Genomic DNA, 25375 nt, shown 5'->3' on the forward strand with positions numbered 1-25375 from the left:
AGACAATATTATCCTTTACCCTGTATTTTGATCCTTAGTCCTAATTAGATCAACATCATTCACATATTGCAGTACAGAGTAATACTGACTTTCAGAGCTGGAGAACTTTAACTCTGAGTCTTAAGTTTTATACAGATATTGCCAAATGTTTTTATTTCTGTAAGTAACTTCATTTTAAAATACTAAGAAAATTAAGGCTTAAATTGTAAGCTCTTACAGCAGTTATAGTTACTCTTGAACTTTAACTGTTATTTCTAAATTCTGAGATGCTTTGCTGTTTATATAGCCAAGTAGTTCCCTAGAATTTTAAGTGAAAATGTCCAAATTAAACCAACAAGAGGATACCTTCTTAGAAGAAAGGCAACTGGCTTCCGGGTTTCCTCTGTCACATGGGAAGGCATTTGGCAACATCAGCTATCCTTCTTTCTCACCTTCTGGTTTCAAAAGACTTTCTCAGCTATTGTGGGTCCTTTTCCCTGGTGCATTTTCTTTCTTAGCTTCTCTTGGCTCCCTCTCATAAAGGACTCCAGGAAAGAATTAGGACCTACATTGAATTGGGTGGGTCACATCTCCATGGAAAAAACCCAATTAAAATGTCCCACCCACAGCAGGTCTACCCCCGTAAGACTGGATTAAAAGAACATGTCTTTTTTGGAGTACATAACAATTTCAAACCAGCACAAAAAGCAAACAGGGTGAAGAGGGATACAAAAAATGCATCATTAAGGTCTGGGACTGAGACCCTGAACACAGGTGGGGTTTACTTGGTGGGCTAGTTCCGGGATGCCTCTGTCCTATACAGATGGGTTGATTTCCTTACGGATCTCTTCTGGGATGCCAAGAGGCCTAGATCTAGTAGGGGCCTTGGTAAAAAGAAGGGTTAAACACTAACAAGTTTACTAGTCTAAAAGTGGCCCCCGAGGAGTGAAGAAGATCCCTCCTTAGAAGGGGAATGGAACATTCAGGGACAATGAGAAATTGATGGGACACAAGAATGTTCTCAAGCCTACAAAGGAGAATGGTAGTGAAGGTCTTAGTTTTGGCTTTTCCATCAACTCCCATAAACAGGGCAATCTGAGTGGTGGTAGGCCCAGAGTGGCAGTTCAGGACAGAGTGGCTCCAGTGCTGATTAAGAAATTTATAATCTGACCTGCCACATCAAGTGTCACCTGAGGCTCCTCTAGGTTGATGGCCAGATGTGAAGTCAGCAGAGCCATGAGCAGTGCTTGAGTGACTGTCCTACCCCACTCTTCAGGAGACAGTGCAGACCCTGGGTCCAATGACATGTTGGTGGCACTTGGGGCAAGGCCCTGGTGTGTCCTGAGATCAAGAGTTGAGGTTTTTTTGCAGTCTCTCTGCCAATTGATCCTCTAACTCACAGTTGAAGCAAGTCTCTTGAGGCTTGTAGCCACGTTTTGGGTGACCTCAATGGAACAGGGTGCTTTTAACAGTGACCAAAATAAGTTGAGCCTATTCTCTGGTTTTCTGTTTACCTCTCGTTGTCTTCTCCTCAGCCTTGTTTCAATTGCTAAAGACAGAAAAGACGGATTTTAACAGGTCATTAGTGGGAGTTTGCAGGACCATGGAGAGCTTTTGTGGCTTTCTCCGAATGTTATGGGCAGACTGGCTGATGAAATGAGTACCCAGTAAAATCTGACCTTGGGAATCCAGGCTTATATTAGTATACTTCTTCAGCTTCCACTAACTTCCTGTGCTGGTTTGAAACTGTTATGTACCCCAGAAAAGCCATGTTCTTTTAATCCAATCTTAAATACCCTTTATAAAAGTCAGTGCATATCTGGTATATTTGATTCTGGCAGCATTAGCAAACCAGAACACTCCCTTTGGAACAAGGCTGGGTTTTCCTCTTTCCCCCAAGTGGTCTCCCTTAGCTTATTATAATTAGCTGGTTTGGTGGTGCATTTTCTCATGCCTTTTAGCAAAGTTCTAAAAGGAAATCATTAAGAAGATTCTTTTCATCTAATGGAAGTTGAGATATAGGCATAACACAAGCAACCAGGCTCTCTCAGCTGTCTTGGCAGAAAGCTATAAATATCTAGGCATAGGAAATTTATGACTATTCTCTTGTTTTTTACAGACTAGAGGATGGTATTGTAATTGAGAGTCCCACTGAAAGGTTATGTTTCTCTACCTGTTAACTTATATTGACTGTTGGAATTTCTCATTTTATCTAGAAAAGGAAATAGAAGAACTTACAGACAAAGGTCAGGGACTTTAATCCAGTTCTTGCCTAGAAGAATTCCAGGACAATGCCCTCAAGGAATTGGGGACTCAAACCCTGTACTTTCCTGAAAGACTACTGGATCTCCACTTCTGGGAATACCTTTGTCCTCTAGTTTCCTGTGGACTAAAAGTGAGCTTGCTTTAGAAGAAGGAGGCTTTATATTTGGCCACAGTGAATCTCATTGGAGATTAAACAATCCCTGGAGGCGAGACATTCCATTGAAAAGCACTCAATTCCCATGGGCATAAACTAGAGGTGATTCCCTAGAATGTCAAAGACAACATCTTGTTTGGTACAAGTATATTTAGCCCAGAATTCTGTGTTCAAGAGATGGCGTATTCAAAAATCATTGAAGGCCAGACAGGAGAAAGGAGGAGACTCTCGTGGAGACAAGGGAGAAGACCTCTATCATAGAGGTGAAAAGGAGAACAGATTTAGCAGGAGGAAGAGTCTGAGGGGCAAGGAAATGCTATCAGGCAAGCAATGCTGAAGAGGTCGTCCCCAGATGAGAGGAAAGGAGAGAGTGTGGGGAAGTATCAGAGAACTGAGGAGATGGATGGATGGATGGATGGATGGATGGATGGATGGATGGATAGATAGGAGGTAGGTAGGTGGATAGATAAATAGGTAGATAGAGATAGAGACTTGATTGGACTCCTGCTTGACATTGGAAGAAGCCCCTAGTTCACGTCTCAAGAACAGTATCACCTGCTGCTCTGAGTCTTCTTGGATAAGTATCATGTAGACATGGGCTCCTGCCACCTCTGAGGAGGGAGAGAACACAGAGTAGACCAAGTTTATGTCCTGGGGAAGCTAGATCAGAGTCCCCAGATTCTTAGAGACACAGCATTGCATGAGGACATAGGAGAGGATAGCAATGACTCAAGCAAGAAGAAGCAAAAGCACTCAGTTTACCAGTCCAGATGCATGGAGAGAAGCATCTCCTGGCTGACTCACCAAAGCAGGTTGCAGGATTGGGTTCTAGGTTCTTGGCTGCACAACAAGAAGGAATTCCTGGGCACAGTACAGATAAAGCAAGTAGGTAGAAAATTTATTAAGTATGCATGCAGAAAAGGAATATATGGGTTCTTGCAAGAAAGAGGTGACTGGAATTGCATTGAATAGGTCATTTTGGGAAGGACTGATATTTTAACAATATTAAGTCTTCCAATCCATAAATATCTTGTCTGTCTTTAGAGATGCAATTTTTTATTTGAAAAATTACATATTTTCACCCTGCTTACCCATTTTTAGGTATATTTTGCTCCTTCTTCTTGCACTTTCTTTTGTTATAGGCATCATAGTATTGTTTCAGTGTGATTAATCAATCATTTCTTTATGTTCTTTCATCTGTCGTTGCCAGGGGAAAAAAACAGTTCAGAGAAGTGAAACAGCCAGTGAATTATTTTTTTCAGCCAGTGAATTTTAAAGCAATTAAGTGTCGTACTACTCCTACCATGATATTTTGTAGATCCTTTGCTCACTGAACTTTTGGGCAAAAGTCTAATTATCCAGAGGCTGGTACTGTCTTTCCATAGTGTAATGCTAAAAAATACATAGAATGACACTTACTAGAAGCAGTGAAATGGTCTACACCTGGCTTTGTTGTTGACTAAAATCACCTGTGAGAAGTCATGATATTTTTGGCCATCTTTTTGCTGAATATTTTCCGTGATAAATCAAAGTATCCAAGTTGGACAAAATTTTAGGGATCATTTAGTCCAACACTCTGAGAAGAAAGGACACCTAAAGGCAGTAGCCCACCCCAACAAGTCCTCAGGTATCCTCTGCTTGAACAATTCAAAAGGAAGCGCACCCCATATATATTCAAAGCACTGTAGTTGTTAGTAAAAAGCCATTTAACTTGTTACAGGATTTTAAACTGGTCTATTTAAGTAAGTTTGGGCTGACCTGGAGAAGGGTCATGTCTGAGAATATAATTATGGGGATCATGAACCTATCGGTTTACTTGCTGCGTTCTTTTGATAATGCCAAGAAGATATGTTCCAACAAAATTAGCACTGAAGCAGGGCAGGCCATGGTGGCTCAGCAGGCAGAATTCTCGCCTGCTATGCTGGAGACCCAGGTTTGATTCCTGGTGCCTGCCCACGTTTAAAAAAAATATATATATATATATGTGTGTATATGTGTATATATATATACACACACACATATTAGGACTGAACGAAAGGGGAGCATATATTTACAATGTTTTGTTGTATGAGCATAGCCTAGAGGAGTACCATAGCTGTAAATTAAAATGTATTTTCATATAAAAGGTGAGCCCAAAAGGAAGATTTTTTTAAAGGGGTTTTGTTGTTGTTGTTGATATATGTGTGTATGTCTGTTTTAGGTCTAGTATAGATTTTAAGTAATGAGAATGAATTTATGTTTGAACTTTTGAAAATAAATTTCAGGTAATGATGTATGTATAAATAAGCAGTTTTAAAGTATTTTGGTTTTTTTTTAGGTGTTTATATAATAAGTGAAAATAGGAATGTCCAGAAATTAAGGTATTGCTTATTTTACTTTGACTCAATATCTAGTTAAGAATTGTGAACATACATAAATGACCAACTAGGGCACAACATTATTTTAAAGATCTGAAGACTTAACTTGATGAATGCCTGGACTGGAGTACCTAAACTATAAAAACTTCAAGGGCTTTATCTCTGATTTCAAAAGTATGTGAGAGCCTTCTGCGTTCCATAGAGGTATCTCAGGGGCAGAGAAGAGGGTTGCTTTTGGGGCTCAGAAGAGTTAGAGGATGGCTTCCACTGCTTTAAGAAATGTTTGGAAAACACAACTGTAATCTCATTTAATAGAAGGAGAAATTGAGGCTCAGAGACGTGAAAAGGTTTGGCTGTGATCTTATAACCAACCACTGACAGAACTATTTCCTGATTCTAAACTGTGTGCTTTTTTCCGTATTTCCTTCCTACCAGTCTTATCATGTACTGGTGAGGTATCATCTTAAATTGATTAATTCTGTATTATATTACAAATAGTTCTTGTGTTTAGCCAATGCAGATCAAATCAACTTTATTAGTGGGTCTATAGGAAACATTAATTGGTACTTATCTTTTTTCTAGGTAAATAGAAAGATACAGCCATTTTTTTTTTTATATAATGGGAAAGTGAGTTAGGATATGCTGCTTACATTATAAAGTCAGTATTGCTGTTCATGTTACTAGTATCCTGTTATATGGTACTTTATACATATGGACTGAGGCAGGAACTATATAGTAAGGCCAGGCTATGTGTTGTCAGTTAAACCTGATTGTTTTAAGGTGGCTACTCTTTATCTCCATTTTACAGACTTACAGTGGTTGAAGATTGTTCCCAAGCAATGATCTGCATTGGCTAAACACAATCAGGAAATAGTTCTGTCAGTGGCTGGTTATAAGATCACAGCCAAACCTTTTCGCGTCTCTGAGCCTCAATTTCTCCTTCTATTAAATGAGATTACAGTTGTGTTTTCCAAACATTTTTTAAAGCAGTGGAATAGTAAATCACAGAGCTGGGACCTGAGCCCTAACAATCAATGACAACATCTAGAGAGAATGAATATGATTGAGAAATCAAGCACTAATAGTGAGGTGAAGTTAATAAGCAATAAACAATAATTTGGGCAGTAAAATGATGTTTGTTATTAATTGTTCCTCATATTTTTCAGAGTGTTCTAAGCTTTAGAAGGGCTGTATTTGGGTCAATCCAGGGGTACCTCAGAATTTCCCAAGGAAAGTATACTTGCCGTTAGGTCTTAGGAGAGTATAGATCAGTCCTGTAAAATCCCCAGTGGAGCACAGGATGGTCTGGCATCCTGAGGGCCTGCGTCATCAATTGATGGTTCCAGAATCTAATGTAGCATGCACTGAAAGTAACCTGTACCCAATCAACATAGAGTATAGATCCTCATTCAACTTACCATGGAGACAGAGAAGCTCAGTCATTCATTCTATCACAATCACAAGGGATGCCCACTTTAAGTGGCAGCTGTGGGGAAACAAATCAAGTTGAGGGCTCTTCACTTCAGGAAAAGTACAGGCTTACACCCACCAGGGCCCTTTGGAAACCAAGGAGAAGAGAGGAGGAACCAGGAGATACTACGTAGCAAAAAACTACAGCATATCAACTATTGTCATCCAAAAGTCCTATCTTTGTGGTCTGTGGTTTCTAGTGTATTTTCTTCAATATTCCAATAAAATAAACAAAATAGAATATTTACCTAGCTATTAATTACTTGTCAGGAATTCAAGATTCTTTTCAATATGAACCTGTTAGTACTTTTAAATCTGGCAGAAGCTGATCATAATAAACCACAGACATACTAGAAAAGGCCAAGATCTCATCTCATCTTTTCTCAGAGATTTATACATGTAAAATCATGTTATGATCCCCACCAAATTAACAAAGTGCAGAGTTTTAACAATTTCATGATTTACTGAGGCAAAAAGCATTGTCCTTTAGAAATCCCTAATTAAAAAGTTTATGCCTGAAAATGGGAATATTTCAGTACTTATATTGTCATGAAAGGAGAGAGAAGCTGAATGATTTGATTGAATTGAGGATATAGTCAATCTAAACTAGTGATATTGTGAATTACAAAATTTTTTATATATGGGTTATTTTTATATCTAAGGTACATAAAATAAGGCAAATAGAGGTACTAATATCTTTACAAATAAATGATTGTTTTAAAATAAATGAATAAACAAGTTGATTTCTTTGAACTCGTAATTTTCAAAGAAAAAATTTTCTCTCTGAATGACTGCCTCTCTCTAATGGCCTATTATTAATCAGTGAATACTAAATTAATAAGTTTATTATAGTCATCATCCTAAACCAAAATAAACAAATGTAGTTTCCATATCAGAATATTCTAATGTTCTCTCCCTTTTTCCCTTCTCTTTTCCAACTCCTAGTTCTAGTTCTGCTTATCTTGCTCTTAACTTCCTCCTTGTTACCAAAGATTTTGAATAGCAAACAGAGTGGATTACTGTATAATTTTCCCATACTGTAATGTGATTCTTCCAGTCCTATTCATTCCTTCATGCTTTTGGTCTATCCGTAATAACATTATTCAGTAATTTCAATTTGTTTAGTGTCCTTCATCATCCTGAAGAATCCCACAGTGCATCATTTTAGTATGTAAGTCAACTATACAACAAACACTCATGAGGAAACTTGTTTAAATGAGGTTTTTCCCTTCAAATGGCAATCTCTTTTATTTAGAACAACTGAATTGCCTAGCAATTTTGACTAACATTCCATTTGTTATAATTCTTTTTTGGAATGTCTCCCTATCTACTATTCATTTCCTAAAAATGATGGCATGAAACATATTGAAGTAGAATTGATCTAGTTTGTAGTTTTGACAGATGGCACCTCAGTAAGCAAAAGGAAGAAACTGTGAGTGAAATAAAAAGAAATTCTGTTCATTAAAACTTCTTTTTAGTTGACAAGTTGTTTTCCATTTTTTAACTTGTATGCTTACAATCATGTATTAATGTAAAAACAATAAGCAGTGTATTACATGTGATCTTCTTATCAATTTGATGGTTCTCACGGACATGTTTTTTTTTAATCAGGATTTTTATTCATTAACTTGATCTACTGTTTTTCTACTTTTTACCTCCTGGACGTCTACTTTTATCTTTATTATTTCCTTCCATGTGCTTTCTTTTGGTTTACTTGTGTGTGTGTGTGTGTGTGTGTGTGTGTGTGTGTGTGTGTTTCCCTATTTTTTTGTATTGGGAATTTATTCATTTATTTTCATTCTTTCATTTTTATTGGTATAGGTACTTAGAGTTAAGAATTTTCCTCTTTTTGCTGCTTTAACTACATCATAGATTCTGATATATTGTGTCTAATTATTATTTTTTAGAAATTCTTTAATTTCTGTTTAAATTTTCCTTATCACCCAAGAGTTGTTTAATGAAAGATCTTTTAATTTCCAGGTAGAAGGGCCTTTTTGTTTTTTGGATTTCATTATTAATTTCTAATTTGATTGTACTGTAACCAGAGCGCTTTATTTGTAACATTTCTACTTTATAGAACCTGCTGATCTTTTATTTGTACCCTACAATATGATTTTTTATGAACGTTCCTTGTGCACCTGAGACGAGGTATATTCTCTATTATCAAAGTATAATGTTTGATATATACCCAAAAGAGTTAACTAGTGGTTATTTTATCTAGGTCTTATATGTCCTTTCTGATTTTTTGTGCACTGGACCTGTTTCATATGAGAGTAGTGTGTTAAAGTCTGTCATTATCACTGTTTTGATTTCTCCTGTAATTTTTGTTTTAAATAATTTTTGTTGCTATGTTATTTGGATGTGTATGGTTATAACTCTTATATTTTATTGTGGATTGTGGCTTTTCTTTTTTTTCCCCAGTTGTGATGATTCAAAATTTACCAAGAATCCAAGTTTGCTATCAAATTCTGTCCTCCTTTCATCATTACGTGTTTAATCCAATTTCTGCTGCTCATTTTTTACCCTAAGAAATACTCCCTTTTAATATTTATGCCCTCAACATTGACCTTTTCTGTGGTAACAAAAGAATAAGTCCAGAACTTCTGCCTTTGCTTGTTAAAAGGGGATATATTAAAAAGCATAGTAATGACAATAACAGTAGTTGTATATGTTTTTATGGAATACCTATAATGTACTAGACTTAAAAATGTGTATGTCTAGTATACCTGAAAAACTATGAGTTCGGTATTATGATCTCAATTTTTCAGATAATTATAATAAAAGCCCTTTACTATGCCAATAACTTCTATTTTTATTTTATTTTACTTGTTATTTTTGTTAACAAACACACTCTCTTCTGCTGCCCCCCTTCCTTCTCTCTTGGAAAACTATAATCTAGTCTCTATCTCTGCAAATTTTCTATATGTAGTCATCTATTGTAAGTAATATCATTACAATTTTTGTCCTTACATGGCTTGTTTGTTTCATTGAGCATAACGTTTTTCAAATTTTTGTCCATATTGCAGCATGTCTTATAACTTCATGTTTCTTATGGCCAAATAATATTCAGTTAATATGTGTAAGCACTGCATTTTATTTATCCGTTCATTTGTTGATAGACATTGGGGTTGTTTCAAACCCCTATTATGAGCAACGCTGCCATAAACACTGGTGTACAATTATCTGTTTGCGAACTGGTTTTCATTTTCTTTAGGTATGTGTCTAGAAGTGGCATTGCTGAGTAAAATGGTGATTCTATGTTTAATTTTTCAATGAACCTCCATATTACTTTCCACAATGGCTGCTTTCCATTTTAAATTCCCACCAACAGAGCACTAGAGTTTCAATTTCTCTGCATCATCTCCAACAATTGTTCTTTACTTTTTTATTATTATTAAAAAATAGTTTTTTATTATAAAAAGCCATACTTGTGGATGTGAAGTGATATCTCATTGTGGTTTGACTATTAAGTATTAACTATCCTTAATTCTTAATGATGTTGAACACCATTTATGTGCTTATTGTTTATTACTGTTTGTATAGCTTCTTTGGAAAAATGTCTATTCAGATCCTTTTCCCAGGATTGTGGCTTTTAACTTAAAGTCTCTGTCTCATTTAATTCTTTTTGGCTGGAAATCTACTTTGTCTGGTGTCAGGATTTTTTTTTTGGTGTCAGGATTTTAATCCCTGTTTTCTTATTGTTTTCATTTGCCTATTATATCTTTGTCCATCCCTTTATTTTTAGCCTTTTTGAATCATAGCATTTTAAGTGTGCCTCTTTTATACAGCATATAGTTGTTTTGTTTTGTGAGCCAGGTTGATCCTTCTACCAATCTTTAGGGATATTTGGGCAATGACCATTCTAATTTCTTCATGTTGAAAAGGGGTGTTGGACATTGTGGGGTAGGGAGATGCAACTGGTTGATGCTCTTGAAGAGACTGGTAACTCAGGGTTTCAGGCTTATCTGGCCTAGAAACCATCTGGAGGTTATAGGTTTTGGGAAAATAAACTTAGTGAATGAAATTTTTATAGACTCTCGGATAGAGCCCTGGGTATTCTTTAGGTTTACAGGAATACTGTTGGTTGGGCTTGGCGTACTGTTCTAGTTTGCTAGCTGCCGGAATGTAGGATACCAAATGGCTTTTTAAAAGGGGAATTTAATAAGTTGCAGGTTTACAGTTCTAAGACCAAGAAAATGTCCCAATTAAAACAAATCTATAGAAATGTCCAATCAAAGGCATCCAGGGAAAGATACCTTGGTTCAAGATGAAGTTCAGGGTTTCTCTCTTAAGTGAGAAGGCACATGACAAACACAGTCAGGGTTTCTCTCGCATCTGGAAGGGCACACAGTGAACACGGCATCATCTGCTAGCTTTCTCTCCTGGCTTCCTGCTTCATGAAGCTCCCCAGGAGGCATTTTTCTCCTTCATCTCCAGAGGTCACTGGCTGGTGGCCTCTCTGTTTCTTGTGGCTATGTCGTTCTTCTCTTCTCTCTCTGAATCTCTCTTTCTCCAAGATGTTTTCTCTTTTATAGGACTCCAGTAAACTAATCAAGACCAACCCAAATGGGTGGAGACATCTCCACTAATCCAGTTTAACAACCACTCTTGATTGAGTCACATCTCCAGGGAGATTATCTAATTACAGTTTCAAACTGTAATCTCTATATAGTACTAAATAAGAATTAGAAGAAACAGCTGCCTTTACAAAATGGGATTAGGATTAAAACATGGCTTTTCTAGGGTGCATACATCCTTTCAAACCAGCACAACATACTCTGGCAATTAGCAATATCTAGCTGAAGCTTGCATAAGCGTAACCTCCAGAATAGCCTCTCCACTCTATTTGAAATCTCTTAGCCACTGATAACCTTATTTTGTTTTACTTCTTTTCCCCCTTTTAGTCAAATGGCATTGTCAATCCCATGATGCCAGGGCCAGGCTCATCCTACATTGCCAGGGAGACTTGCACCCTGGATGTCATGCCCCACGTAGGGGGGAGGGTAATGAGTTTACTTGCAGAATTGATCTTTGAGAGAAAGTGGCTGCATCTTAGAGAGAGAGGCAACAAGAGAGTTTTTTGGGGGAGTAACTCTTAGACGTTGTTATAGGTAGGCTTAGCTTCTCTGTTACAGATTAAATTTCATAAGAGCAAACCTCAAGATTAAGCATTTGACCTTAATTTGGGAGTCCTTAATGTTTGAGAGAGTATCAGGGATTTCCCAGGTTGTCACCAGTTAACATTTTGCCTCATTTGCCCAGTCATCTTTTGGTTTGGCGAAGTTTATCCTCTAGTAGACTCCTTAGAAGGACCATATGTATATAATGTTCTGGCACATTCAAAACAGTTTTTCTATGGCTTTGAAGATCTTGGCTGCATATGATATCCTTGGCTCATACTTTCTTTCCTTATCATTTTTTGAAACTGCCTCTCCATGCTGTCTTGTTTTTAATTTTGTTTTTGAATAGTAGATTGCCAGTCTAATTCTCTTGTTTTGGTAAGTTATTTCACCTTTTTTTTTGGCCTGGTGGACCTGAAGATTTTTTCATGATCTTTGAAGTTTTAATGTTTTACTAGGAAATGTCTCAGAGTTGGTCATTCTGGGTCAATTTTCCCTGGTATGGAAAATTTCTAGATTCTGGCCTTTTATTTCTGGAAGTTTTTATTGGATTATAATTGTAAATAATGATTTTGTTTCATAGTTTTAACTTTTTTCATCAGGGACACTAGTTTCTTTTCAAGGAAACCAGTTATGTTCTACCTACTCTGCCTGGCTTCCATTTCCATCATTTTTCTCTCACCCTTTTTTCTTCTTTGTCTCATCGTTCTCTGTGTTTTCTTGAGTTTCTCCAATGCTTTTAGTAAATTTTCTTTACAATCAATGCTCTTTTGCGTACTTTCAATTTAGTCTTCATTTCTGATAAAATTTTGTCTTTTTTTCTGTTTCCTGAGTTCAATCAACTCTCATTTAATTTCTTCTGGTTTTGTTTCATGTGGTTTTGCCCATTTCTGTTTATAGGCTTTATATTTCTGATTCAAGGTTTTTTTTTTTTTAAATATCTCCGAATGCTTATTTGAAAATATGTAATTTAGTTTGGAGTGTTCTTTTATTTATCTTTGGCTTTCTGTTTGTTTGGGGGAGACTTTTCATCAAAAAATCTTTTATTCATATTTTCTGACATTTACAGTAGTTTTGTGTGGTTGTGGTCTGCTTTTCTGCATTTGTTTTCATTTCATGGATAGAATTCCTAGTTTGAATGCCCTCTTCTGTGCAGTTTTTTTATGGAAGGTGATGTTGTTGAGGGTAGAGATTTGAGGAGGTTTTGCATGTTTTGCTTCTTTTTTGTTTTTGTTGGTTCCCTAATTTCCCCTTCTCACTTCCTTTTTTCCCTTTACTGCCATGTCTCCAAGGAAGTCCCATCTCTTTTTTCAATATGGAATTCTCCCCCAGAAGTACTACTTATGGTCCCACATCTTTTCAAACCTTTACACTGTAGCAAAGGCCATGGACTATCAAATTCCACCCTGTGCTTAGTGTTCTGGCTTTTATTATTTCACTTTCTGTTTTTGGGAGTGAATTTGTCTGTGCTTTTTCTTATCCTTTGCTCACCTTTGCTGTTTCTTTAGTCCTTTCAGCCTTTCCTTTTTCCATCCTACACACCCACAGGCTTGCAGCACTGGTGGGTGGGCTGTGGGAGCTCTTTTAGAAAAAATTTCCCTCACTAACAGGTAATTTGAAGGTTGTGGTACTCTCTGTCTCCTAGTAATGGAGCCTGCATCATTCGATTTGTTCTCTTTGTTTGTTTTATGATTGTTTGGGGAAGATGAGATAGAAGTTTAGAATCAGGCTATCATCAATTTTCTTCAAACCTAGAAGTCCTCTCCTAGCTTAATAAAAAAAAATTGTGAGCACTATTTGATGTCAAAGAAGTTTTTCAACTTTTATCAATGATTTCCAATTTGCAATTCATGATTTTTGCTAGGGACATGTTTTCTTCCATTATTTTATGTTGTAGCTTTATGAGAGAGACTTAAGAAGTAAGAGAAAAAAAATTGGCTCCAAATCAGAGTGCTATTTGCCGTAATAATTAGAGTAATAGTTTCTGATTTTCAGGCTGTCTTTAATAAGCCACTTGGCCATTAAAATCAGTAATTCTCACAATAAGAGTCTATTTATTTACTTACTAATTTTGTATAATAATGAAAATATTTCTGTGTAAATAAAATATTTCCTGGTGAAAAACTTATTAAATTTCAAATATTAACAAAGTCAGTGTCTGAACTTCAATTAATTTTTTCACGTTAATACCTTATTAATAAGGATAAAATCACTGTCTTTCTTAGTCAAGAACTGAAAGAACCAAACAGGGATTTTCAAGATCTCTAAGAAGAGGTAGCAATATTTAGTATGGAACCAAAAGCTTGTGACACAAATAATGATGACCTTGTATCAAGTAGTGGCATCACATCAAATGGAGGTATGTGCTCTTTATAAAACAAAATGGAAAATAAGAACTTAGTCTTTATAATAGTCATTCAGGCTGTTGTGTTTTTTGTATGCATTCTTTTATTTTATTTATTTATTTATTTTAGATGTAGAGAAGATTTCAGAGTTGGTATGAGTTACAGTTACACAATTTTAGGTTTTTACTGCTAGCTGCTCCAAGACACGGGAGACTAAAAGAAGTATCAATATAATGATTCAGCAATCATTCTCATTTGTTAAACCTTACCTTCTCTGTATAATGCCACCATCTCCTTTGATCTTTCTCCCACTCTTTAGGGGTATTTGGGCTATGCCCATTCTGACATTTTCATGTTGAAAGGGGCTATCAATAATATGGGATGGGGGATGGAACTAGTTAATGTTCTGGAGAGGCTGGCCCCTCTACAGTTCAGGACTTATCTGCAATAGGAACCCATCTGGAGATTGTAGGTTTCTGGAAACGAATCCTAGTGCATGGAACCTTTGTAGAATCTCATATAAAGCCCTAGGTGTTCTTCAGGGTTGTCAGGAATGGTTTTGGGTGGGGTTTGGCAAACTATGATAGGTGGCAATGTCTAGCTGAAGCTTTCTGCATTTTTTTTTTTTTGCATGGGCAGGCACAAGGAATCGAACCTGGGTCTCCGGCATGGCAGACAAGAACTCTGCCTGCTGAGCCACTGTGGCCCACCCTATGCATTCTTTTTAACTGTGCAAGGCATTCTGTCATTCTGTCCTAAATTACCAGCTTCTTCCTATCTTTACTTTGTTTTGTATCATTCATTATTTCAGCCAATCATAAGCCAATATCCTCAATTCACTTTTCCCCTAATTATTATTTTTTCTTTAATTTTTAAAAAAAATTTTGAGATAATTTCAAACTTACAAGACACAGTTGCAAAAATAATACAAAAACAATATAGAGAACTCCAGTGTATCACCTACCCAGATACCCAGATTTACCAATGTTTAATATTTTGTCATGTTTACTATATCATTCTATCATCCATCCATCTATCTCCCTTCCTTCCTCCCTCCCTCCCTACCTGTTTTCTAACCACTTGAGAGTAGTTTGCATACATGATGTGCCTTGAACACATGTATATTTCTTAAGAAAAAGCATATTCGCTTATATAACCACATTAAGTACAATTATCAAGAAATTTAACAATATAAAGCATACAGTCTATATTCCAATTTTTTCAGTTATCCCAATAATGTCCTATTTGGCATTTTCTCCTTCTTTGTTAGATCCAGGTCAGGATCTTATATTCTATTTAGTTGTCATTTTCTCTTTGGTGTTTCTTTCTGTTTTTAATATAGTGGTAACATATATAAAACGTAAAATCTCCCGTCTTAGCCACTCCCAAACATTCAGTTCAGTGCATTAATCATATTAACAATGGTGTGCTGCACTCACCACCATCCAGTACCAAGACTCTTTCATGCTCTCTGACAGAAACCTTGTACCCATCATGCATGAACTTCCCACCCATACTCCTACCCCCACCTCTGGTAGTGTATATTCTACTTTCTGTCTATATGAATGTATTTATTCTAGTTATTTCATACAGTTGAACTCATACAATGTCTATACTTTTGTGTCTGACTTATATCATTCAACATGATGTCTTCAAGATTCATCCATATTATAGCATGTATCAGACTGATTTCCTTATTACATCTGAGTAACCTTCCATTGCATGCATATAACACATTTTTAATGCAGTCCTCTGTTGATAGACATTTATATTGCTTCTACCTTTTAGCCATTGTTAATAGGGCTGCTGTGAACACTGGTATACAAATGTCTGTCTGAATCACTGCTTTCAATTCATTTGTGTATAAATCTAGAAGTGGGATTGCTAGGTGATATAATAGTTCTGTGTTTAATTTTTTGAAGAACTGCCAAACTTTTCCACATTCACACCAACACATGTATGAAGGTTTCTATTTCTCTGCATGCTTGTCAGCATTTGTTATTTTCCCTTTTTTTAGTACTTGTTCATCCTAGTGGGTGTGAAATGATATCTCATTGAGGCTTTGATTTGCATTTTCTTAATGGTTGCTGATGTTAAGCATCTTTTCATGTACTTGTTAGTCATTTTTATATTTGCTTTGGAGAAATATCAGTTCAAGTTCTTTGCCACCTTTTAATTGGGCTATTTGTCTTTTTGTTGGTAAGTTGTAGGATGTCTTATAATTATTCTTGATATTAAACCCTTATTAGATATGTGGTTTCCAAACAGTTCCTCCCAATCTGTAGATTAGGTTGTCTTTTTATTTTGTTAATAATTACCTTTGATGCACAAAATTTTTAATTGTGATGAAGTCAAATTTATCTTTTTTTCTTTTGTTTCTCATACATAGATTGTTTTTAATTCAAAGTGCTGTAATGCATTACTTGTTACTGTTGTTTTTCATTTTCAGTTATATCAAATCCAGTCATCTGGAACCCCTTTAAGCCAACTTCTATATCTTTTTTAAAGACATGACCACCCAAGAATTTTAGATCTTCATTGCTTTCTGGCACATCAAAATGTTTCAGGTTCAACTTGTGCTTTTCCTGCCCCAGATATGGAATCAGTCATTTCTCTAGGGAGCCCTGGTTTACTTTAGTAAGGTATAGTGATTAGAAACCTAGATCTGTTGTACATATTGCTACTGAGGTGCCATTGTGTCTGCAAGCTTTTAGTGGACGGAGCTTGGAAACAGATTTTTTTTTTTTAAATCATGAGTTCTTACTGATAACTCAAATTGCAGTCTACACCAAGTTTGTCCTCATCTTCTCCATTACATATTGGAATGTATCTCCCCTACAGAGAAAACTCTGGTTTCCAAGAACTTCAATATATTTATTCATTTTTCCCTTCTACAATACACAAAAAAATAGTTTCTGAATTATAACACCACCACCACCACTAACACCTTACCTACTAAGTAAATATTGCAATTTCTTTTTATATTTGGAATAAATCCCACTTAGGTGGTACAGTCAGGGTACTGTATTAAAAAGTTATTTGCATTAATTCTTTTCTCTGAGAGGTTATGTTATCAACTTAATATACACTTAATTTTATTTGCTTCTGTTAGTATTCAATTTCATTTCATTTCACTTTATTTCTTGAATATGTATAATCTTTAAATGGCTCAAAAGTAAAAACTTCAAGAAAAGGTATACTCAATAAAGTCTTGATCCTATCTATATCCCTTCCACCTTACATCCCTATAGATAACTTTCTGTTTTATTCTCATAATGTTTCTTTTTAGAAAATTAAGTGAATGCTATACACACACACTTTTATTTCCTCTTTCTTACACAAAGAGGAGGGGGATTAATATTAATTTCTACCTCTTAAAAGATCAGGTATCAAAGAATTTGTAGACATATTTTTGAACTACTACATTTTTCTCCCTGGCCACAACAAATTATTTACATTTCTATCACATGCAAAATACATTTGCCTTCTCTCAACCTGCCTAAAAGTCTCATCCCTTATAGCATCAACTCAAAGTCCAGAATTTCTTTATACAAATTAGCTTCAGGTGAAGATGATGCTCCTCAGTTATAATTCCTTAAAAACAGCTCCTCCAGTAGCATTCTTCTCAATCTGAAGACCTGTGACACCCAACATACAACAGTGAGACAGGCATAGTATAACCACTATATACACCCAACATACAACAGTGAGACAGGCATAGTATAACCACTATATACACCCAACATACAACAGTGAGACAGGCATAGTATAACCACTAGATAGACACTCATATTCAAAAAGGGGGAAATGGGAAGCACATGGGTCCAAAGTAATTCTGAAATCCACTGGGGTACAAATTGGCCATACCTTGTAGGACTTAAGTCCTAGGAATAACTCTCCATGGTTATTGGCTCTATCTTCTGGACTTTTGGATCTGCCTCTGTGTTACCTTTCATTTTGCATGAAAGGTAGAATGAGTTTCAGCTGAGTGGTTTTCTCAGCCTGCTTCTTGCCTATGGAAATTTGGGCATTCAAAAGCCTCTTTTTCGGGGCGGGCCGCGGTGGCTCAGCGGGCAAAGTGCTTGCCTGCTATGCCGGAGGACCTCGGTTCGATTCCCGGCCCCAGCCCATGTAACAAAAACGGAGAAACAGAATACAATAAAACAAGAAAATGTTTAAAAATGTTTCCCTTTCTTCCTTCTATCCTTCCTTCCTTCTCTCTGTCTTTCCTTTAAAAAAAAAAAAAAAGCCTCTTTTTCAATTTGTAATCTCTCTATCCCCTTCACTCCAAGCTAGGAGTGTTTCTTTACTATAATTCTCTAAAATCTTTGTTGGTCTTTTGTGACTCTTACTGGAATTCAATTCCTTTGGCTTCCCTTTAAATATTGGTATTTCCCCAGAGTTCTCATCTTAATCCTCTTTTCTTTTCACTTGACACGCTGTCCCCAGATGATCCCATTGACTCCAAGGATTCACTAGAACTCATACACTGTTGATGCCCAAATCCTTATCTCTGAAACAAAGCCCACTCTTGAACATCAAGTTCGTGTACAGTATTTGCAAATCAAACATCATTACTTGGATATTGCTAAAGCGAAAAACACAAGAGCCATATTTGATGGCTCCTCTCTTGCTTACCACATATTCTCAAACATATGCCTTTGTTTCTATTGAGGCTAACTCTTCATTAAGGAAGACACTTACCATTTCTTCCCTTCATTATTGAAAACCTTCTCCTACATGGATTCTCCATCTTCAATTTTATCCCCATCTGATCCATTCTGCACACTGAAGCTAGCGAAGCCTTTATAAAACACAAACCTAGTTATGTTACTCTCCTACTTATAAGTCCTTTAACAATTTCCCAAGGCTTTCAAAATGAAATTCAAACTCTTCAGCATAACCACAAGGCTCTTCCTGATTTGCCCTAAGATTTTCAGTTCCTTGTCGGACAACTTCATCCCCTCTACCCAGAATATGCCATGGTGTCTCCAGCCTCTTGTCTTTACTTATGGTGCTTCTACTGCTTGTGGTACCCTTCTTCCTTTCCCCTCTCTAGACTGGTTAATTCTTACTCACATGCACTTCAACACTCATTCAGGTCAAGTATCACTTTTGCTAGGTCTCTCTTCTGCCCCCTTGCCTGCATCTTCATTGTATCTTGTGCTTACTTCTCTCTGAGAACTTATTGTCCTTTTACTTTTCTGTTTTTCATATAAGACCTTGAACTCCTTAAGGGCTCAATAAGGGATCGATCTAGCATAATGTTTGTCACAACATTATTTTACGAAAAAGTTAAGTGATGAATTAATGAATTATTTAATATTTAGGTTCTTCAAGCCCATTTTTTGTGTCATCTATTCGTGGTACAATAATTGAAAACACATCTTCAACTGGGACTTTGACACAAATTCCTTTTTTCCCTAAATATGAAGTAGATCTTGAATCTCATCGAAAAATCATCTCCTATCCTGGAAAGGAACACATTGAACGTGTTTTGGAAGAATATTCACATCAAGTCAAAGATTTGCAGAGAAGACTAAATGAAGTGAGTTGCATTCTTCTCTTCCAGGACCTGGTACTACTCGGGGGGAGACAGTGAGGCACATTGCCTTGGAATAGAACCTAAATTTCCTGGAAATAAAAATTAACAATGATTTATTGGCTAAACTTGTTAAATTTGACCTATACTTTCTATTTCAGTATTAGAATTTAGGTTGATAAAAAGTGTACACACCTAGGGTGGGCCACAGTGGCTCAGCAGGCAGCGTTCTCGCCTGCCATTCCGGAGACCTGGGTTCAATTCCCAGTACCTGCCCATGCAAAAAGACAAAAAGAAAAAAGTATACACACTTATTTTCCTTTCGTTAATATTCATAGTGCCTTGTTTTCATGATGTAATTTTATGAAACTTGAATGGCTCAAAGTGCCTTAATTAATACCATTCATCCGCAGTTATAATTAATAATTGGTTCATGCCTACTGTCCTGCTATCATGATATATTGCTTCTCTTTACAAAAGCAGTGGCAGAGGGTATGTTTTTAGATATTTGTGCATATATGCTAGTTAAATAGTGCATAGTTCTTTGCTAAAAATTTCAAGTGGACCTTCTGTAGAATCAAGCCAGCTTTAACCAGCCTTTACAATTACATGTTGGATGCCAGGAGTCTACAGCATAAAAGTCAAACTTCTTACTGCCATATATAAAGCCCTTTGTGATTTAGCCTCTCCCTGCATGTCTCATTCTCACCTGTGACCTGCTGTCCCTATATCCTCTCTGTTCCAGTATCAAGCTCTTCGCTTTTCCTTGTATGAACGATGCTATTATAGGCCTTAGGCCTTCATGCCTTTACTTTTGTCTTACTGTACTCTCCAGGAGTCTTCTGTCCATTTGTTCAGAATACATTCGTTTTACCTTAGAATTGTCATATAATTATTTTCCTGAAACTCCCACCACTACTTCCGTGGTCCTATCCGTGGTTTCCATGACTGACTGCTTTTTGTCTTCCTCTTTCTTCATCTTTCTCCTTTAGTCAAGGCACATCTCTGAGTAACTTCTTAAGGAAGACTTTTTGGGAGATAGATTTTATGAATTTTTCCTTAACTGAGAATGACTTTATTTTACAAACACACTTGATTGATAATTTGGGTAAAGTTGAAAGTTCTTTTCTCTCAGTCTTTTTTTTTTTTCCTTTTCAACATGGGCAGGCACTGGGAATTGAACCCAGGTCCTCTGGCATGGCAGGCAAGCATTCTTGCCTGCTGAGCCACCATGGCCCGCCCTTCTCTCAGTCTTTTGAATATACTGTGTTCTTGTCTTCTAGCATTTAGTATTGATACTAAGCAGTTGATCTCTGTCTGATTCTTGTTCCTTTGTAGATGATCTTTTTTTAAAAAATATTTTTATTGATAAATCTTCACACACATACATTCCATATATGGTGTACAACCAATAGCTCAAAATACTAACAGTAGTTGTGCATTCATCACCATGATCATTTTTTAGAACATTTGCCTCACTCCAGAAAGAGAAATAAAAAGGTAAAAAACCTCATACATACCACATCCCTTACCCCTTCCTCTCATTGACCAGTAGTATTTCCATCTACCCAACTTATTTTACCCTTTGTCTCCCCTATTATTTATTTCTTCTTTATCCATATTTTTTTTACTCATCTGTCCATACTATGGATAAAAGGAGCAACAGACACAAGGTTTTCACAAGCCCACAGATGCATTGTAAAAGTTATATCTTTATACAGTTGTCTTCAAGAATCAAGGCTACTGGAACATAGTTCAACAGTTTCAGGTACTTCCCTCCAGCCACTCCACTACAACATAAACTAAAAAGGGATATCTATATAATGCATAAAAATAACCTCCATGATAACCTCTAACTCTGAGATCCCTCAGCCACTGAAACTTTATTTTGTTTCATTTCTCTCTTCCCCCTTCCCCCTTTTGATTAAGAAAGCTTTCTCAATCCCTTGATGCTTGGTGCTGGCTCCTCCTGGGAGTTCTGTCCCATGTTGCCAGGGAGATTTACACCCCTGGGAGTCATGTCCCGCATAGTGGGGGGTGGGGGGGTAGTGAGTTACCTACTGAGTTGGCTTAGAGAGAGAGGCCACATCTGAGCAACAGAAGAGGCTCTTTGGGGTGACTCTTAGGCCTAATTTTAAGTAGGCTTAGCCTGTTCTTTGCAGGAATGAGTTTCATAGGGGTGAACCCCAAGAAGGTGATCTGTCTTTAATTGATTTTTCTTTCTGAAAGCTTTAGTGTCTTCTCTTTAACTTTGAAATTTTATAATAATGGTTTAGGCGTGGATTTTTTTTTTCTAAGTCATTTTGCTAGGGACTCAGTGGACCCTTTTTGGTCTTGAGATTTGCGTCCTTCAGCTTTGAGAAATTTCTTGTTTTTTTTTCACATGGGCAAGCACCAGGAATTGAACCCAGGTCTTCAGCATGGCAGGCGAGAGCTCTGCCTGCTGAGCCACCATGGCCTACCCAGCTTTGAGAAATTTGATTGTGTTTTTTTGATACTTCATGCACTCTGTTTTCTCACTTCTCTTTTCCTGAAGCTTCTGTTAGCCAGATATCACCTCCTAGGCTGAACCTCTGTATCTCTTAACTTTTCTTTCAAAATTTTTATCTACTTTTCCTACTTTGGGGGACATCCAACATTTCTATTGAATTGGACATTTTAGTTCTGCAAACATATTTTTAATTTCTAGGAACACTTTTTTGTCCCCTGATCACTTCTTTGTTAGAGCATCTCATTCTTGTTTTATGGCATCTTCAATTCTTTGTGAATGCATTTTTAGAAGTTTTCTTCTTTTCCTTTAATTATCTATCTTTATTTCCTCTAGACCATTTTTTCCCTAAGGTTTTGTGTTTTTTTTTTTTTTGTTTAATCTTGGCCTCTGTTTTTTATTCTCAAATTTTTCTTCAGATGTTCAATGATCTTTGGTTTTCTATTCATATTCTGGGGTGAGGCTGTAAAAAAGCAGATGGTTAGCTCTTTATTTATGAGCAGAACTGGATAGCTTTGCTTTAGGATTATTAGGTGGGACATCAACTGTTATGCTGGGAGATCCTTCAATGCCTGATTTTAGAAATCTTAGTCAATTTATTTGTTGTAGAATACCTTAATTTTGATGCAGTGGTTGCTAGCTGCCAGATACTTTAAGTAGGTCAGGAAAAAGAAGTTTACTTTCCTATATACAGAATTTCTATCAAATGCTCCTGTTTTCTGAAACAAAATTGATCCCCATTTCCGTCTTTAGCCAGAAGTCAGATTTGTTTTAGAAAAAGTGTTCTGGTTTTAAAGTAGAAAATGGATTGAAAGAGTCTAGGCCTTGAGACAAGGAGACTAGTTAAGAGGTATTCCAGTAATCTAGGTAAGAAGAGATTAATTAGACCCTGAGCCATGGCAGTGGTGGGGGAAGAAAATACACATAAACATAAATTAGTAATATATATATAGTCTTTTGACAATTAGTATCTACAAGGAAATGTGTCCCTTTAAGGAAGACTAATTTGCATGTCTCTTTTTTTCAGAGCAATGAATTGCATGAGAAACAAAAATTTTACTTAAGACAGTCAGTCATTGATTTACAAACAAAACTTCAAGAGATGCAAATGGAGAGAGATGCCATGGCTGATATTAGGTTCATATTTTTTACCTGAAATTATTTTAAAGTTTTATTCTTTATAGTATAAAACTATTGTGTGAATATGAACTTTCTCAATATTATTTCTTTTCTTTCATTTATTCATAGACGAAGGGAGAGTCAGTCCCAGGAGGATGTAAGAAATCAGCTTCAAAATACAGTTCATGAACTTGAAGCTGCCAGATGCCTTAAGGAGGACATGCTAAAGGATAGCAACACACAGATAGAACAGCTGAGGAAAATGATGCTTAGTCATGAGGGAGTGCTTCAAGAAATCCGATCAATCCTAGTTGACTTTGAAGAAGCCTCAGGCAAGAAAATATATGAACATGAGACCATGTCTACTATCCATGTCCGCAACTTGGGCTCAGCTATTAGTAAAGTCCTAAGAGAACTAGACACAGAGATTTCTTATCTTAAAGGGAGGATATTTCCAGTAAGTGGTGAGAACACTACTTCGATTTTATATTAAAAATTCGTTAAAAGAATAGTATTAGGTCTCTAATTTTTTTAAACCTGAAACATAAGCCAAATACTCATATTTGTTCTCTGAATAACAAAAGTTGTACAACAATGATCTTTCTTAAAAAATTAAGGAAATTAATTTGATTTAGCTCTGTAGCTTCATAAGAGTATAGAACCAAAGTAAAAGATCTAATAAAATTCCATAATAGAATGATTCTGATTTTAGTATTACTTCTATTTGCATATTCTGAAACATTTCTTTAGTTGGAAAATCTCCACATTTTCTAAGCTTTAGATTTGCCAGTCCCTAAATCAGTGTCTCTTTTGAAACAAGGTAGAGGATCAGCTTGAAGCACTGAAATCTGAATCACAGAACAAAATAGAATTACTCCTTCAACAACATCAAGATAGGTAAGTTTCTGACTGAGTTATAGAAAATCAGAGTGAAACTAAACCATAGGTCTCTAGTCTCTCATCTACAATTCTAAACTCCAGAAAGCTCTGAAACATGATTTTTTTTTTTAAAGTTTGTTGACAAAACCTGACCTGAGCTATTGTAAGGCTTTTTTAATAGTCTTTATCATTTAGTGTGAATATTTATAAACTTTTTGTCGCATTAGTAATATATTTGATATACCAAATGCTGCCCTAGATCTCACTGGGGATGTCATAGAATATATGAAATTTGTAACCTCCAAAAAATTCTGAGTTCCAAAGGGTGTGGATAAGAGTTTCTAGTCCTGTTGTAGACACTTTTCATAAAAGGAATAACATTTTCAAAGCTAAATAATAATACTAAATATGAGACTGTTGAAAATCGTTAATTTAGGGGGTAACTTATAATCAGGCAAAATCTTCTGCATTGAATGACATTTATCCCATTCTTCTTATAGGATTGAACAGTTAATGAATGAACATGAAATTGAAATAGCAGGACTTACTGAGAAAGCTAGCAGTGCTCGAAGCCAAGCCAGTAGTATTCAGAGTCAACTAGAAATCATTCAGTATGTATACTGATAGTTTGAATGTGATTGTCATTAATCTTCATTTTAGAGATATGATTTTAATTTTTTGTACTAATGGCATAAAAATTGATTGCACAGGAAAGTTAAACTTTTCTTTCAAATGAACAGAAAGGATACTTAACATATAGAAAATATTATGTGACCATATCAGAAGTGTTACTGTAAATATTTGGGCCTCTTGGGATTGCTGTCTTAAGTATTGTTTATATTTCAACCGATGTGATAAACACCCACACTATATAAATAAAACACATACACATATATAATGTGTTTGTGTATATGATTTTATAATTTGTGTTGATGTTTTAAAATTTTTTACATGGACATTTTCAGTCATACACAAAAGTAGAGAGAAAATAGCATAAAGAACTCCTATATGCCCAGTCACACTGCCTCAGCAGTTAGCAACATTTTGGTGCTAAAGACGTTAATAACAGTTTTGGAAAAGAAAATACTATTGGTCTAATAATATCATGTAAAATAATTAGTGGTGGTGTCTAAAAGCTGCAGTACTGTTAGGTATCACATTTATTTTTAGTTTGCTATTTGCTTTTATTGCCCCTCTAAACCCTCCTTAGAGAACAAGCAAGAAACCAAAATTCAATGTATATGCGTCAGCTTAGTGACCTGGAATCTACTGTTTCTCAGCTACGTTCTGAATTAAGGGAAGCCAAAAGGATGTATGAAGACAAGGTACGTTTAGATTTTGCTGCTCTACTTCCAGAGACTATTATACACAGATTCAAATCTATATATTTTAATAGTTTATTTGAAAATGAGTAATCAAAATAATAATTTCAAATTAAAAGCAGTACATGAGATGTAATAGGATATATTTTGTCAAATTATCTATGTTAAATTGCTGATAATATTTATTTAAAGTATACAAATAAAGTTATCAGAACAATATTTTTGAATGCTCAATTGTTTCTGAAAAAAAATTTTAAAAAAGGATCATCTAATTATTTTTACAAGGCTTACCTTTAACAAATACTTGAGTATAGCTGGTTTCTCCTTACAACTTA

General features: G+C 35.9%; 1 protein-coding gene and 1 long non-coding RNA gene across 17 annotated transcripts in view; one reads left to right on the top strand and one right to left on the bottom strand.

The window, feature by feature from the left end:
* The window catches only part of CCDC158 (coiled-coil domain containing 158), a 139154-nt gene that overhangs the window by 17916 nt on the left and 95863 nt on the right, over positions 1-25375 (top strand). For 8 of the 15 annotated variants that reach the window (XR_013168416.1, XR_013168415.1, XM_077143101.1 and 5 more), the window contains exons 2-8: positions 13571-13704; positions 19021-19238; positions 22748-22857; positions 22969-23296; positions 23660-23736; positions 24219-24329; positions 24929-25043. Coding sequence is in view for 13 of the 15 variants with exons in the window: in XM_077143101.1 (XP_076999216.1) it covers positions 13635-13704; positions 19021-19238; positions 22748-22857; positions 22969-23296; positions 23660-23736; positions 24219-24329; positions 24929-25043 (1029 nt within the window). In the remaining 2 variants the exon portion in view is untranslated. Of the gene's footprint in view, positions 1-7527; positions 7658-13570; positions 13705-19020; positions 19239-22747; positions 22858-22968; positions 23297-23659; positions 23737-24218; positions 24330-24928; positions 25044-25375 lie in introns of those variants that run through there. The other 7 variants (XM_077143110.1, XM_077143108.1, XM_077143100.1 and 4 more) reach the window with 6 other exon arrangements.
* Positions 991-7474, bottom strand: LOC143668358 (uncharacterized). 2 transcript variants are annotated; one of them, XR_013168418.1, is made up of 6 exons: positions 7264-7474; positions 6174-6241; positions 3702-3790; positions 3490-3595; positions 3203-3259; positions 991-1528 (listed from the first exon to the last, which is right to left on the bottom strand). It is a non-coding gene; the product is annotated as an uncharacterized LOC143668358 (long non-coding RNA). The 2 variants fall into 2 exon arrangements; XR_013168417.1 differs by lacking the exon at positions 3702-3790.

The sequence above is a fragment of the Tamandua tetradactyla genome, chromosome 24 (genome assembly GCF_023851605.1).
Source record: "Tamandua tetradactyla isolate mTamTet1 chromosome 24, mTamTet1.pri, whole genome shotgun sequence".
Taxonomy (NCBI): domain Eukaryota; kingdom Metazoa; phylum Chordata; class Mammalia; order Pilosa; family Myrmecophagidae; genus Tamandua; species Tamandua tetradactyla.